This window comes from Poecilia latipinna, unplaced genomic scaffold (assembly GCF_001443285.1).
Source record: "Poecilia latipinna isolate Pla-1442-1.1 unplaced genomic scaffold, P_latipinna-1.0 Scaffold1296, whole genome shotgun sequence".
Lineage (NCBI taxonomy): Eukaryota > Metazoa > Chordata > Actinopteri > Cyprinodontiformes > Poeciliidae > Poecilia > Poecilia latipinna.
In genome coordinates, this window is record NW_015113912.1 from 136942 (window position 1) to 154248 (window position 17307).

At 38.8% G+C, this 17307-nt stretch overlaps 1 protein-coding gene across 2 annotated transcripts in view; it reads right to left on the minus strand.

The window, feature by feature from the left end:
- bmper (BMP binding endothelial regulator) overlaps window positions 1-9813 on the minus strand; it is a 44140-nt gene extending 34327 nt beyond the window's left edge. Inside the window, exons 1-2 of one of the 2 annotated variants that reach the window (XM_015055118.1) lie at window positions 9082-9813; window positions 2979-3064 (exon numbers count right to left, since the gene is read on the minus strand). In XM_015055118.1, coding sequence (XP_014910604.1) covers window positions 2979-3064; window positions 9082-9190 — 195 coding nt within the window. In that variant the 5' untranslated portion in view covers window positions 9191-9813. Of the gene's footprint in view, window positions 1-74; window positions 238-2978; window positions 3065-9081 lie in introns of those variants that run through there. The other variant, XM_015055119.1, reaches the window with a different exon arrangement.
- Window positions 9814-17307: the final 7494 nt, after the last annotated feature.

The window sequence follows — 17307 nt, forward strand, 5'->3', positions numbered from 1 at the left end:
GATGATACCAAAATCCAAGATTCCAGCCTTCAAAAACAAAACCACATGTGTGATAGAAAATTAGCACTGCTAACCTAGAAGGAGGTTAGAAAGGTGGTGGTAGCATCATGCTGCAGAGATGCTTTTCTTCAGCAGGGTCAGTGAACCTGGTGAACAAACGTTAATGGAGATTAACAGGGCAATCCCAGAAGAAAACCTGTTTGAGGCTGCAGAATGCTTAAATCTGTTACAGAGACTCACCTTCCACTGGGGATCTTATCCAAATGGTAAAAAGGTCTAGTCAAAGTTAAGTGTTAAATCCAAAAGCCTCAACAATTTTACAAAGAGGAATAGACAAATATTTCAGTCTGAGTAAAGGTAATAGAAACATACCTCAAAGTGCGTAAATGCAGGGAAAGGTGGTTTTCCCAAGTATTTGCTCAGTTGAACTGAAGACAAGTGCATACAAGGTCTGAAATTAAACATGCTGAAGTCTCTGGGTGAGATGTGACATAATGTAAAAAAAAAAAAAAAAGAAAGAAATTCGAGGGGTCTACAACTTTACAATGGCACTTTACAAAAGATACCAGGTAATCTGGATTAATTTATGATGCTGTGACTTAAAATATTAACGCAACAGAAGTGTCATGTTTCCAGTGTGACTGTCACAACCGTAGCATAGCCTTCAAATGCCAAGTCTGCACAGGACTGTTTTACATCTGACACAATCTGTGCAGAACTCCGTTTCTTACACGTCTTCTGGACAATCTGTTGGCTTGGCCGGCGTGTGACTCCGTCAGCTGAATGCACTTAGATGATAACTAAACATGCAGATTCTCAAAGTAAACAGCAACTTTCTCCTCCTGATTTGTATGGAAGCTGTCAAACAACGCTGTGGTAACATTTCCACTGTCAGCTGAGAAAAATGCAGCTCAAACTGTTAATTTAGCGGTTCCCGAAATTTAGGTCCGGACCCAGCTGTTGCTTGTCAGACACAATGTGCGAGAGATGATGGGAGAAATAATCACAGATTAAAAATTGTTGCCTGAAGCATGTTTTCTTAAAGATCGCTGAGGTTGTTTGTCATGTCATTATGTCTCTGTTCAGTTTGTTTATTAGCACATAAGTAAATATCTGCACATTTTGACTAGAGACAGCAGTGGATGAATATTTCTGCTGCTGTGTGTCAGAAGAAGACTGCTGAAAAGTAAAAAGTGAAAAGAAGTTTACTGGTGTCTGAATCTGGATAAAAAATGTTGGCTTTGTTCATTTTGAGCAAATTCAACAAGCTAGCCAAAACTGACTGTCACCGTCTTTATTTCGGCTGCATTCAGACAGCAGCTATGAGCTAAACAAAGTCATATGTCCACACAACCTCCCCACTCAATTAACTAGATACACCTGTTCAATTGGCCAACCACATGGCAGCAACCCAATTCATTTAGGTCTCTATCTGTGGAGAATCCAACCTGATATCAGAATCGACAAAAACCAGAGATTTAGTTGCCAGATGGATTGATTTGATCTACTGAGATCTCTCTGGTTCAAGGACAAAATATCTGGTGAGCTGCAGTTCATTGGATGAAGATACTTCTGATTAATGTCAGAGGTAATAAAGGCAATAATAGCTGAAATGCTAATTTTTCACAACTCCTTACAATGAGAAATCCCATCTCTGAATGAATAAGATGCTGAACCTGAAAGCAGATGAGCTACAGTAGCAGAAAACCAAATCTGGTGCATTTTCTTGGCATCTTTTGGATCTTTTAGATAAAGTATGTTTTATTTAAACTCCACAGCTACTTGGTTGTTGTTTCTGATCATATGTACATTCTTCTTCTGAGGGTTACTTTCACCAGGATAATACATCATGTCACAAAGCTACAATCATCTCACTGTCACTGTCATGACCCAATTCCAATGGATCCAAGAACCAGATCATAGTGCAGGACATTCTGGGTAAATACAACCAACACAAACGCAAGAGTCTGCTGTTAGTGGGAGAAATGGCTTGTGGTCTTTTTCAAAAAAAGAAATCATACAACTGCTAAAATCTGACGCCACTCCATTTTTTGTTTATGAAGAAGGAAGTTGCACTCGGTGTCTCCTTCATGTTGTTTCCTTCAGTAATTATAGATGCAGTACCATCACATTTGAGGGGGTGAACAGCTTTTTCAAAATGTTTAGTTTGTTTGACACAGTGCAGTGAGAAAGCAAACAGCACCAGCTGAAAATGAAACAAATGGTGTAATTTTGGTTCCCAGTTGAACTGAGTCTATCGGATTATCAGGTGTGAAAACATCTGAACTTGTTGTGGAAGTCAGAGCTCAGATCTGGAAATGGATTGGGGATTCATTAAACACACCCCTCAGCATCACACCTCCTCACTTCCTGCAGGATAAACTCAGGTCAGGTAATGGCATTTAAAAGCCAAAACTTTTCATTCAGCCAAAAATAAAGCAGTGACCAGAAAAGCTTCTCTGGTCCATTCTCATCCTCGGAAACAAAGAGCTCTACAGCAGTAATGGGGGATGTGGGGTCAAAGAGCACATGTTCCGGGAAAGAGTTGTCTCCCAACATTTTGTTGGTCTGTTTTAACAACTGCACCAAGGCAGGATAATGGGCACGCCTAGAAAAAAGAAACAATACCCACTTTGTGTTTCACTGCAAGGAAACGCTTCATCATGACATTTGATTTTGTTTTAAATTACAAACTGCTTACTGATGCAATTTGATGCCAGAGTTTACCATCTAATCAAATCATTCAAAGCTGATCTGTCACGAAAGACCAGCTGAAACGGTCCTGCTACTGTTGCAACCTTCCGATAAAATAATCGACTCTGCAAATATCCCCATCAGTGCAAAAGGAGTTCATGTCATTCACTCAGCCGGAACCGAAACACCAAGTTATACATTAAAGAGACCAGAACACACAAAAGAGGATTGATAACTTGGCATTCATTAATGTGAGTAGAGCAGAGAAGAAAACGGGTTCCTACCAGGCAGACGCAGGTGATGCAGGGGTTGTCTGTGATGTTGGGGATGTGCAGGACTTCTCCTTCATTGTCACAGCTGGCTTCAGTGCCTGTGAAGGACAGAATAGTGAGGAGCATTCCTAATTCAAGCGTTGGAAATGTTCCTCACTTCTAACAACATGGAGATTGTTCTATAATTTCTATTTCTTCACTTATCCAGATAAGAATCTATCTATAGTGCCAAGAGAATGTGACATTATCATCCCAGAACTGTTTTAAAAACTCTGTGTAAATTTGTTCAACTTTCCTCCATTGTATTCGTTCGTCTGTCCAGGTAAAAGGAGTGACATTTGAACCCAGGTCTTAAAAGCACAACTCAGTCACTTTGTTACGAGTGCAGATGTAACCTGAACCAACGAGGAGAAACGACTCCAAACACATGGGTTTATGGGCTGAAGCATACAGATGTCAACGTCTCAGAGCGCAGCGGTTCATGCAGGAAGAAATCTGCTCCAGACTGACTGCTCTGATGTTTACTCATGTGTCTGATCTGCTTTATTCAGACCAACACCCCACCCCCCCACGGTGACAGAGATGGGAAAAATATTATTGGATGGAAATGAGATGATGCATAGCCACAGATGTGGAAGTGATATAAAGATGTGGTTGCAACTTTGTTCTTGTTAAGCCAAGGTTTCCAGGGAAAGATTATACAGCATCTGAACCGAACGATGAGAGGCTAATTTGTTGCAGAGACTACTCAAAGAAATCAGCTGAACAGATCTGGTTGACTGCTGAATCACAACTTACTGATAATTAAAAGCCATCCACTTAATAAAACTGCAACTGGATGGAGGTGATTTATATAGTTGGACGATTGCATGCAATAAATGCATAGACTGCATATGTATTTATTTTTCTGCTTTTATTCACTTGCATATCCATTTGTAGTCATGCTGTCACTCAGGTCGTCCCTGGTGCTGATTGAAACTTTCTGAACAGTTTGACATACATACAGTGTGCAGCAACTAGAAAATGCAGCACATTTGTTCAAAGCTCATATTTAAATCTTATTACTTGAATTGATCAATTTGATGTTTGACATTGGCACAGATGACATAACTTAAAACACTTGACAGATTTATTGGCACACTTGGTAAAAAAATATGTTGAAAAAAATGTGTTTTCATGTTTTCCCCAGACATGTATAGACAATAATCTATGTAAAATGAAAAATCGCCTGTGCCTTATTAAATATACTTCTATTCATCCCATAAAATGCATATACCTAAAGCAGACTGCTTAGTAGCTTTCAATTATTAACCCTTCCTTGTTTTCCACAAAGAGAGTTTTTTTTCTTTAAATACCAGAACATTTTAGAACAAAAATCTGGAGGTATTTACAGTAAAAAAAAATAAAATAAAATAAACTTGTGGTCAAATAAATACATATGATTCACCAGACACAAAATGTACAATTTTCTATGGTCACCTCAGTTCCCGACTGAAATTTTTTTAAAACAGGAAAGTCCAGCTCTATTCCCCAACAGCTGTCATCCTGCAACTATTAGATGCATCCCTGCTCCAAAGCACCTGAATCAAATGAATGACTCACTACCAGTCCTCTGCAGAGGTGAATGACAGATGAGGTAATTCAATCATTCAATAAAAGTTTGTTGGAGAAGGAATACGTCCAAAAGTGGCAGGACAGTAGTTTTTGAAAACTGGAGTTGGACACCCACGATCAGATTGTCTCAAGAGAAGTAGCCAAAGCCTTGTGAAATGTTATAGGAGAACACAAAGTCCTCTCGAAATGAGGAAAGAGAGGGCTGTACAAAGTTTTAACAGCAGGGGTGCCAATGAGTGTGGCACCACTAATTCTGGTGAAAACCATTATTTACTTAAATTCAGCCCCCCCCCCACTAAACATATTCTCTCAAAATAAAAGTTGATGTTCCCTACTTTTCCAGTGTGAAATCATGCTACTTCAATAAAATATTTAGTATTTTAAAGATTTTTATACATCTTTTACCCATGAGATCAATAAGAGTGGAAGTTGCTGTAAATGATGTTTAACTTTAGTGGCAGTTCTGACCAAATTGTCCTCTCTGGGGAATCTATGTAGAATAAAAGCCAATAATTCCCATTATGACTCATGTAAACATCTGATTCTGAATCACGCAGCCGATGCAATCAAACTGTCGCGTTTTCAAGAGGCTTCCATCACTTTGACTCCCTGAAGTAAAACCTTCATTCCCAGTTCGAAACGAATGACTTCAGTTTGCATCACTGCTTCTTACGTAGGGGATTAACAGCGTCCCCCATCAAGAAAACTTACAGTTGATCTGAGATCTACTTATAGAGTGATGAAAATCACAATATTCTCCAGGAAGTCATGCTGCTACATAGACACTGTAAAGGTTAAAACATTTTGAGCAGCACCGGGTCAATTCTTTTTATCTTTGTGCTGTAACCTCCGACCTGACGTCTCTTCAGTTTGAGGAAATTATGATAGATCAGGAGTTAACCATTTCCTGAACTCACATCCCAAACTAAAGCAATGTGTACATAGTTTGAGTCGGACCAATATTCAGCATTTAAAGGGGAGATTTTCAGGTCATTCACTGATTTGTATGCCAATCAGACGATGTGGTCTGTTCACATTAACAATACTGATTAAAAATTGGACCTTACGTAACAGCTGTATGTGTTTTCTATCATCCGTAGTGGAGAGATTCCTGTAGTAACGAGTCGTGCTGTCTGACTTCGGCAGTAAAATCCAGCCTGTGGATTCGGGCAGAGCAGACAAACCCTGCCGACTCCACCACCACTGTAAAATTTACAACCTTCGAGCGTAATTAAAATTGCAGGGTTGTAAGTGTTAGGGGGAGGTAAACGAGGGCGGGGAGGCACTGGGGATCCGTCTGGGACCCGAAAACTCTTAACGTCTTGTTATTCAGCTGTTGTGTTTGTCTTTTTCTCACAGATTTCTTTAAAGGTTATGTTGATTTTACCTAAGACCTATACACTCATCAAGTTGAGCAAATTATTTACATTCTCTGACCTTTATTTAACCAGGACATCAATAAAGATTAAAATCTCCTTCTTACATTAAACTGAAACTACCTCGAGCAGAACAGAAAAAAGAACCAAAGATGGCAGAAAATAATGGGATAATGCTAATTACTTAAAAATATAACCTTTCTTCAGTGGTTGCGCTAACAAGAGGTGTTGATCTTATTTCAACTGCTCCTTTTTTCTACATCCCACTGAGGAGCTTGAACTTGTTAAAGAAGGGAATCTGAAAAAGGAATCGACTGAGCCAACTAAATGAACTACAGGTGGAAGAATTTAACCCTACAGTTCTGGAGGGTAAAGAAAACCGCATAAAAACATATTTTTGAAGGGGAAGAATTCAGACAGTTGTAAGGAAAGAATAATGAGAACAAGCGGCCATCACCTCAGTTAACATATAGATATGCACTGCTTTTTTCAACACATATGAAGAAAAACTGTTTTGTGACTAAACTTTGGTTTGCTGCTTTTGAGACTTACAAATAAAGGATTAAAATTTGTACAGTTCTATTTAGAATCTCCAGCATTTTAATGTTTCATTGCACAAGTCAAACATTACATTTTCTGGTCAATCTCTGGTTTCAGGATGCTTTCATACAATAGTGTTGAACTCCAAATAACTCAAAGTTGTTGATTTTTAACAGATTAATGCATACATAATCTTTTAAACTTTATTCGAGGCTTTGGGGTAAATTTCACCTATTTAGTTGTGCAAACAGTTTGATTTAAATTATTCATTCAGGTGCTTTGTTGTGAAGTGCATTTAGACCAGAATTGTTGTACTTTTGATCACTGACAGAATCCTGCAGAGAGCAGAATGACTTTCATTTCCACCTGCTGCACTGCCACGCTGTTTAAGTGTACCATGATTAACTGCTCCAGGTCTCATTGGGCCGAGGTCGGGTCTACTTTTTGTCATTTGTTAACTGTAAATCTCAGCAAACAATAGAGAACTCTGAGGTTCCTCAGGGCTCTATTCTTAGACTACTTTTACTTAACATCTGTTGCTCAGATTATGTTTATCTTGCTGCATTTCTATGCTGATGAGACATAAATTGACATTTTTGACACTGCGTATGACCGCTGTACCTTACAGTCTCTGAACCACTCTGTCTACATAATCAAGTGGTGAATGGGCAAGGAATCCCTCCAGCTTTATGAAACACAGAAGGTATCGTTTTTCAGCCCAAAAATATAAGAAACACAGATATCAGTGATGCTAAAAAAAACCCCACAAAATATAAAAACCTTGGTGTCATTACGGACTCAAACTTGAATTCTAACAATCACATAAAATCTCAAAGATTTTCTGTCAGCACAGGATGCAAAAAACTTGTGCATAATTCTGTGTTTGGCAAGTTATATTGTTATGAAGGTGTCTCTTACAATTAATTGTAAAAATAAGAAATAGTATAAATAGTATAAGGAGTTAATGAGGCAGGCGCAGCTCATGAATCCCTGGCCAACATTAGGAAAATGGATCCTAAAGAACTGGTTTCCTGTTCATGAAATGATAGATTTTAAAATGATTTTAATGATCTTGAGGTTGCTGAAATGACTTGGGCCTAAATATAATTCAGAGATGTTGATCAAGTATGATCAATTTTGACCCTTCAGGTCATCTGAGTGATATTCATTCAGGGTTCCCAGGACCAGAACTAAAACTCCTCAGTCTTGGAACCAGAAAACCTGATATGTGCAGAAAGTGTTGGCTGCTTTAAATCACATTTTTATTTATCTGCCCAAATTTTAATTGTTTTGCTTTGTTTATGTTTCATAATTCTTTTAATGATCTCCGTGAATGGTGCGAAACAAAAACTTCCTCTCCTGCCTTCCATGAGGATTTCTGCTGATAATACAGACATATTTGAGATGGAAGAAGGAGGAATCTGTTCATCTGATTCAGATAGACCGTTAGGTTTGCCAACGAAGGCCCATCTCATACATATTTTACTCTCATCTTCATGTGTTGGAGTCAGACAGAGGGATAACTGCCAAAATGTGGAGGACACATAAAAACTATTATCGAGTTTGGATCTCGGAAGCCCTAAGTTGGTCCCGACAGCTTCTGGTCTTTATATCCCTGGAATTAAAACACATCTATTAAGCCAAATTGAGTTTTGGAAACCAGAAGAAAAATAACTAAATGAATCTGCAGGATTTTCAGACCATTAAAAGCCGCAGAGACGCGCAAGTCCTATCAGTGAAGCTGTCAAGAATCCCGCAACACTTCATCAATTTTTCATCCACTCTGCATCTCACTCTCTAAAACCTCTGCAGTGCTGCAAAAAAGTGGATGTCAGACGAAGAGCAAGCATTCAACAGACACAGAGACGCAGGAACGTCTTGAGGATGAAGGACAGAAAAGCGGTTCAATCTTCACAGCCTGTTTTTAACTAAAAAACGATGTAATTATAACTCTCCAAGTGGCACAAACTATAATTTCAGCAAAGATCACAAGTTAACAGGGACCTTTTATCCTGAACATTGAAATTATTGAGTCGTTTTTTGTTCGTGTTTTTTAAAAAAGTTATTAAGTAAGTAGTACAGAAATATTAATTATCGCGCGATGGAAGAGTGAAATAAAACACAAACTTCATTCCTTCCCCAGGACGCAGAGGGGATGATTTTGGTGTCATCGTTCCTGATTCTCTGTGAAGTTCTAAGACTTCAATTACCTTAGTGGAAAATTGTAATTCATACTTAAAGATTAAGACAACAAATTGGCTGCACCGAATCAAAACGCATGCGACTCTCTGTCATAAATAAACGTGTTTAACCAGGATCTTGTTTATTTGTTGATTCCCATGGTGATCATGCGCCGACCTGCAGGCGAATGCCGAGGGATCGTACCCAGAACTTCGCCGCTAAATTACCGCTGATGAAAAACACAGAGAGGCTGCAGCGCGGCTCCAGGGTTGGTGCGCTGAAGGCTGCAGGAGCGCAGAGACGCGGCAGCAGACTAAATAACCGGCGGTTTGCAGGAGATTTTCTTACGCTCAGTGGGTGTTGTGATGTGTTATTATGAAGCCATTTGATCCCTTTAATCTTACCTGTAATCAGCGGAGAGGAAGAGCGGGGCGTTTGTAGAAGCCACAAAAAGCAGAGGAAAAACCTACAGGTGGACCGGGAGGAAGGGTTCAAGCAGCGGGGCGACATCATCGGTTTGCTCCAGGAAAACAGGACCAAAAAGTTTGGATACACAAAAATATTCCAATTATTAAAAAAAAAAAAAAAAAAAAAACTAAAGATCAGAAGTCCGCAACAAAAGTCTGTCTTGCAACCAGCAGAGAGACTCTCCAGTTTGTTCGCTTGCTCTGAAATGCGGAGCGACAATCAGACAGACGCGCGGTAATGACAGCGACATTAAAATGACAAAGACGCGCCTGCAGGCAGGAGACAGCGCGTCTGCACAGGTTCTGCAGGCGAAACTGAGTCCATTGTGAGCTTAAAGTCATTTATGAGAAAAGAACAGCCACAAATCCAGTTAATGAGTGTCCATAGAGAAGCCGTGGAGCGCACTGAGCCTTAAAAATAGTAATAGTGGGGGGGAAAAAATTCTTAAATCTGAGGCATCAATCAAAAATTCCGTTTTACGCACTGATGCTCGATGTTTGTCTGTTCAGGACTGCACGCAGCCTCCGTGTCTGCGCGGTGTTAAAAGCCGACCTGCTTCCACTCCTCCTCTGACATTAAAGCGGACCTCTGGTGTCGGAGCGCACCACGGAGCCAGAAAGTCCTGCCTCCTCTCCGCAGCCCGGGACCTCCCTCCCTCCCTCTGGCTTCCAGACCTCTGCGAACCTCCGTCAGACGCAGTCTGTGGTCCGCTGCTTCAGATCTGCAGCTCCACGCCTCAGTTTGTTACTGCCGCCGAGTTTTTAATAATGACAGCGGACCCGCTTCTGTTTGCCAGCTACTGAACCTCTGCGCTAAGAGAAACACAAAACAAAAACCTTATGGCTTCCAGAAATAAACAAAGTCTCCCCTATAAATATTTAGTGTTTTGATTAATATACATTTACATATTTTGACTTGCAATATTTATTTAATGAGTTATATACAACAGCAAAGTAAAACTTGATAAGTTGGTCAATTTTGCAAAAAGGGACAGTATTTCAGTATTATAGGGATATATTTATTTCAGAATTTTTAAGTAAATTATGATTACCCTAATTATTTCCTCAGCTATGCCAGAATAAGAATTTGATTTTTTTGTATTACTAAGTCAGAATCTTAGAGGCACTTAGATTAATGTACCCTGATACTGACGTCATGGTTTTGTAAGCTTCTGAAAGGTTAGTTTACAAATTTTCATTTAAATGAAGGAACCAATTCACCACTTCCTTGTGTGCCATCATGGGAAAAAATAACGAAATTTTTTCCCATGAAAACATTTCATGGGAAAAATGAAATTTTTCCCATCAGCTCTAAAAAATGAAATTTTTCTCTTCCTGAGAAGGGAAAAATGCAGACAAGTCAAACGTTCACGTACCTTCAGATTTCTGAAAGAGCTACAGTTAATTATTGAAGCAATTTTCTGCTGCAAATCTCTTCCAGCCATCATAATCTTCCGGAAGAAAAGTGGTAATCTGTCCCACAAACACATGTAAAAGACCTTAGGAACCTTGTGGTTGGAGCTGGACGTGTCATTCCACATTAAAACTAGTCCTGCTCTTACATGGGCTGAAAAGCCGCTCACTGAAGAAGAAGTCAGTATTGCAAAAGCGAAGTCTGGAATACAGTGTGGAAATGTGACATGAAGGAAGAGCTTCATTGATGGGGGGAAGTCATGATCTAATGACACTAAAATGGAAAATGCTCTTACTCATTCTGGCATTTAGAAAATAGAAATCATTTTTATAGCCGACTTAGAACAGCAAAAGTTTAGTGTGGTTTGAAGTTAGTAAGGACAAAAAAATTGTGCTTCACCCATATTCTTGTAAAAATATTAACTTAAAGGGTTTTTTTTTCTTTTAAAGCTTTTTTTTTAATCATTAGAATTATTTTTGATCAGCTCTAATAGCAGCATACTTATTAAAACTCCTGAAACTCCAATATGATTTTTGGATTTGTTATACCAGCCCAAATGTTTTGTGGCCCCAGCCGGCCAGCCTTTACCAAACTTTGTGGGGCCCCTGAAAAAGGAAATGTGCAAACCCACTTCCAACAAGCCATTTACTAAGAGCATGTATTTCTGACTTCATTTCAAATATTCATGAACAGGTTGCTGCTTTGTTCAAAGAATTTTAATGATAAGGTAGGAATAATCATATGATTTGATAATAATATGCTTTTAACCTTACTAACAACTCTCCTGTCTCATTTCATGGTTTTATCCTCCACAAACTGGCTGCTGTTCCAGTTGAAAAACTTTGATTTATTCCCATTTGGTTTGGCCACCTGTTCTTAGACCTCCATGTGTTTTCAAAGTCGTGTTTGTGCTTCTATGGTCCTATTATTTTGAAATTTTATTTCAGCTTTGTTTAAAATCATATAATTTGTGTTTGAAGTTCCTAAGAGTGTAAAGATATTAAGCATGTTGTTCATAACAGTGAGGGAGGTGGGAGGGGCTAGATTTTTGTTCTAGATGTGAAATAAAGAATATATGTGTAAATTTGAAAACAAAACGGCTTATAGAAGATTTGTTTTGTAGAGTTTTTACATTTCAGTCAACATAGAATAAAATGCACTAAGCTCTATATGTTCTTGTGTTGTTTCTGCATTTGACATGGAAAAAATATATACATTACCTTAATAATGGGTGTCATATGTTTCTTGAAAATGTATGTCAGAAAATCAAGACCTGATCAACCAAAGCAGATTTATGCATCTTTCTTGTGGGTAGCCATTGAAATGATGGCTGCCAGTCCTTTATCGCCTTCTCTCAACATGTTGCACCAATTTTATTTTTTAGTTTGCATCCAACATCCTGTTTAGTTGCTCATGATCGATGTCTATTGGTGTGATGAAGGAGCTTAAGTAGAGCTGCTGCTTCTCCGTACCAACAGCAACCCACCGAGGTGGTCCAAGAATCTGATCCCACTCACAGAAACTGTTGTTTGGACTATTTTTCACTTTTGAGCTACAGTGTCAGAAAGGGAAGTCAGAGTTTCTGTGTCATTAAACAGTGGAAGAATGAATGGACAGATGTTGCACCAATCATCCTGAATCATAAAATCTGAACTATAGACATGTTTCAATTTCACTGGAATTGATTTAGCTAGTTTAGTCAACTGACTCCTTTTGATGTGGAGAAGCACAGGCTTTACTTTGGTTTCCCTCCGGATGATGGAGCTCCTCACCTTTTCTCCAAGGCTGAGTCCAGCCATCCTGAGGAAGCTCATTTTTCCCACCTCTACCCATCAGTTTAGTCATTTATTAATGGAGAATTTAGATTTCCCAAGAAACCGAAGTCTCATTTTTAGCCCAATTGACATTTTTAATCTTTTTTGTTTGATCACAGATTGTAAACCATGCTCCTTTTTCTATTCTAACTAAACAATGTTTTCAGTATTACTAATCTACAACACATACTAGGGCCGTGGTAGATAGAAGAGGAGTACATTTTTGCCAGAAACTCAGAAAGTTTCAGATTAGTCTCAGAAATTTTCAAGAAAATGCTTGAAAATTTCTGAGTTTCAAAAGTCAAACATGTTTGACTTGTGAAAATCCAAGTTTCTCCAAGTTTCCAATTCCAAGTTTCAGAATTTTTATTTTATTTTATTTTTTTTTTAGAAAATGTCTTTGTTTAATCTTGTTTGGTGGAAATTTACTCCCCTTTTCTCCCTATGGTCATACACCATTGTACCGTCCCCCCAAAGAAATAATTGATTCCAATGATTCATTTTTTTTTCTTTGATTTTAACAATTGGTTGAATAATTTTTAACAAAACTTCTGCCTGTTTCAGTCTTAGTTGCTTTTCTCCCTTAGATACAAATAAACTCAGTGTTTCTGGAACTGAGTTGCGTCTTTGCTATGCAATAAAAATTTATATTATTCTGCTGTGGTTGTTTAAAGAATGAGAAGCTCCTGTTACTCATACTATTTTTGGCAAAGTTCACTATATTAATGTTATGAAATTGATCTTCCTCAATGGTCATGTTGCAGCAAAATATGAGACAGGCAATGTTACAAAGGCAAAAACATGGCATGGAGAGGAGATGGAGCAACACTGATTGGCTGACAAAGCAAGAGGCTTCTCCAAACTCAACCTGCTGTTTCACAATGCAAATTTAAGCACCGTGTTTTTATAAATCGGCAGGCTGGAGACAACATTTAAGTTGTTTCTGACACACAAGGCAGGCTGCCTGACTCTGCTGCCGTGTTTGTGTGCGTCTGGCCTCTTTAAAGTGAAGCCCATCAGAAGCTCAGACGGGGAGGAAAAGCGAGTCTTCAAAGAAATAATTAGGACCCACCCAGCAGCTTTTAACTGAGTGTCAGTTGCTGCACGCTGGAAGCACCACAGGGCTGGCTGAGGTGTGAGTGTGTGAAGAAGAGACGGCTACAGGGAGGCTCAAAGGAAACTGGCTCTGTGATGTAGAGAGAAGAAAATGAAAGCTTACGTTTTAAGAAGAAAGAGACAATGTTAAGAAAGAAAACATAAGAAAAGCACCATGCCTTATGGCAAATGGGTAAGGTTTGGTTATAGGAATATTAACCACTAGATGGCAACAGAGAAAGGTTGGGGGATTTGACCTGATCTGACCACAAGCTTCTCACATGCTGTGCAGCAAGAAAACTTTCACACATGGTCACATAAACGTGGAAGGATGAAAGAAGAGGGACACTAAATCCATGCCTGTGGATTCTGGGGTCAGTGACATACATGTGTAAATATGTGTGGCAGAAAAACACTTGTCTCTTGAAATGGAGATTTCACAGTTATTTAAAATATGACTAAACTTTCTGAGATAAGCCATCCAAAAAGATTACTTCTATTTGGTCCCAACTGTTTCTAAAACAACCCAAGTTCTTAAAAAAAACACACCCAGCCATTTTTTTAGAAATACATTACTGTTTTTTTGTGTCTGGAAAACAAGCCATTTCAAAAACCTTTCGATTGTTAAGCCACATTCGACGAGCACTGTGAGATCACCTAGCATCCCCAGCTGAGCTCAGCTGGTCAGCTGGTTTTACCACTGCAGGCGCTGTACAATGGCTGCTGTACAACGGGAAAGACACGTGTTTTGTTGTTGACCTATCATTCAGCAACCACTTGCTGCATTCTTGTGCTTTTCAAAGATGTACAGTTGTATAATTGTGCTTCTGTTTGCAACCATTTTTACACATGAGTGTAAATGCTGAGTTGAGTCATTAGTAGCTTATTTAGAGTAAAAGTGACAAGAGACCCTAAAGCAGCTCATTTGGAAAAGAGCTCAAAATAGGCAGAAGTGAGTCGACTCAAATCTCATGATCTAAGAATGATTTTGTGCAAAAAGTCTGATAAAAGTGTTCTGTAGGCCACAGACCTTTCCTAACCTGTTCAAGGAAGCACATTTAAAGGAAATTACATTTGAGAAGTGGAGATTTTAAGACTATAGATTTGTAGGGAATGTTCCTTTTTGGGTTGTCTTAATCATTTGGGAATTACCTGAGGTCATGACACTTTGTAATGTTTCTACTGTCTACAGACGGGAGCTGGAGTTCCCAACGGCTCTGAGGTTAAATCCCCCTGCAGCCGGTGGGACGCTGTAGGGGGGAAAAGTTGGACTGGCTCTTTAAACGTTCGAACGCGAGTTTAAATTGAATTTCTAGTCATGGGTTCTGGCATCAGAAAAGTCCACAGTGTAAGGGAAGCACTTTCCCACAAAGAGTGAACATAAAGCTCAGAGTCAACTCATCCAACACAAACTTGGCTGCTACACTTTAAATAAAAGCTTCATGTGAACTCACAGTATGCAGACAGCTGCCACTAGGGCATCATTTGTCATCTTATATTAGAGTAAAGAATAAATAGAAGGCCCTTAAATAAGATTTAAAAAAATAAATAAAAACACTAAATGTAGCTTTAAAATGAATTTCTTTAGGTGGAGATGGAAAGTATGACTGTGAAAGGAAGATGCATTTAGAAACAAATATTTGCCAGAGAACAATAAAAATGAACAAAAATACATAAAAATTTGCTGTAAAGCAGCAACTCTCTCTGTGCTCTACGTTCATATTTAATAGACATCCACCTGCCTGTCTATTAAATATGTAACTGCATAAATCTATTAACACACAAAGAAATGCCATTTTGCATTTGATCAGCTGATTGCATGTTGCTATTTCTGTGGAAATTCTGCAAACACATCAACAATGTATTTGTAGCTTTCTCATGTGTTATATTAGTGCTTTTGGCCAGTTTCCACATTGTAAACTAATTCCACTTCAGGACAAATGTTAGTTATCTCAATTAGTTGAGTAATATGTCTGACTGGGTGAACATCCTCAGTCAGACAGAGTTGGGTGGAGCTACGCAATAAAAACAAATTGCATCATTTAACTGTTCACAGTTTACATCCCTGTAAGTGAGAAAATTGTAGATATTCAAGATGTTTATGGAGCTTTTTATGAATGACCTCTTATTTTCACAACACACACCACCACCCTGGAAACTGGATATAAAGTGTAAATGAGCTTCGCAGAAGCTCAGACGCTTTGAGCGTGTAACCATGCTGATTTTTCTGCTTCTATCAGAGGGCACGTCAAAATGTTTTCAAATTAATGTAGAACCTTTGGGATCTATCATGCTGTGGGCTTTACAAGCTTTTTGCAGGAGCACGGCCCCAGACTTAATCTTTTGGCCCGTCTCCCTGCAGTCGGACAGAAGCCACGTATTTGCAGGACAGGACGGTTCACAGGAAGGAAGCCAGGAATGCTTTTCTTTCAGGTTTCATGGACCCAGAGGTCATGAAAGTCATACAGCACATAACTGACTTTTTAAAACCTCAGCTCAAGTAAGAAAAAGAAAAACAGTTAAATTGCTGCAGAGGGGAAGGGAGAGGGGGTTTCCCTCTGTGATTTTGAGAAAGCTCAGTTTTCAGATCGTTACCTCCAGCTCTGGACCGAGACTGGAAAGTGGGCAAAGTGTCTCACAAGCAATGTCCTCCTTACATTAAATGAACACGGAAAACATGTTCAGACTATTGATCCATTCAGGGCCATAACAATAATTTGATAACTAGTGATTTGATAAGCCGAAAAACTCCTTCAGATGATAACTTCACTTTTGCAAATCTCTCAGGAGTGTAACCGCAAAGCACTAATAAAGAACTGAGTCGACAACATGTAAAATAAAGAATAAATCGACCTGGAAAGGCACACCCCTACCTCAGGCTGTATTTAAGGCAACAACAGATTGAACTGTGAACTTCAGCTTCCTGTAACGCCTTCACAGCTGCATCCAATCAGGCAATTAACATGCTGCAGTCGAAGAACCACCCAAACATTTATACTGTCTCTGACGGAGCCAAGCTGTGATTCACAACAGTTGGAAGGTCAGAAAGTAATGGAGGAGAAAATTTATCTTCACATATGATAAAACCTTATGGACAGTTTGTCCTACAAGGAACAGGAAGTCAGGATAAATGTCTGTGAAGCAGTAGGCCAGACATCCACCCAAGCCGGTTTGAACCAGTCTGATCTGAAGACTGCTTCATCCGGTAATGTATTCTTTTATTGTTTTCTTTTATTGACCCGATCTGTATTTGAAATTTACGTCCAGAGATAATCTCCATTCATACTTCCCACTGTTAAAGTATGAGCCTTCAGTTTTTATAGCTTTGAAAGTGATAAGGAGAGACACAGAGAGCAATAAAATGTTGCAACAAAACTTACGGAAATGTGGAGCAAAACACTGTAAAAAGAGAGAGAAAGGAAGGAAGAGAGGACGGATGGTTGCATGGATGGATAGATGGAAGAACGAACAGATGGATGGATGGAGGACAGAATTAATTTTTTTAAGAATGTGGTAGGGAATAAAGACTGAAAATGAAAATATTCCATTTTAATGATATTTTTGAAAAATAAGTGGCAGTTCCAAATCTTCCCAAGGTGCATCGGAACGACGTACATATTTCTATAAAATCCATCAATAAGAAGGGCAATGAACAGCAGACGATGTCATACAAGTCTTTTCAATAAGAACAAATAACCTTAAAAAGAAAGCAAAAAGTGTAATTATGTAAATATGAATTTATCCTTGAGCATAGATTAAATTAGATCCTCACTCTAAAAAGTGTTTTTGGGCTGTAGTTCATCTTATGGACTTATTTACATTAATTTAACTTAATTCTTT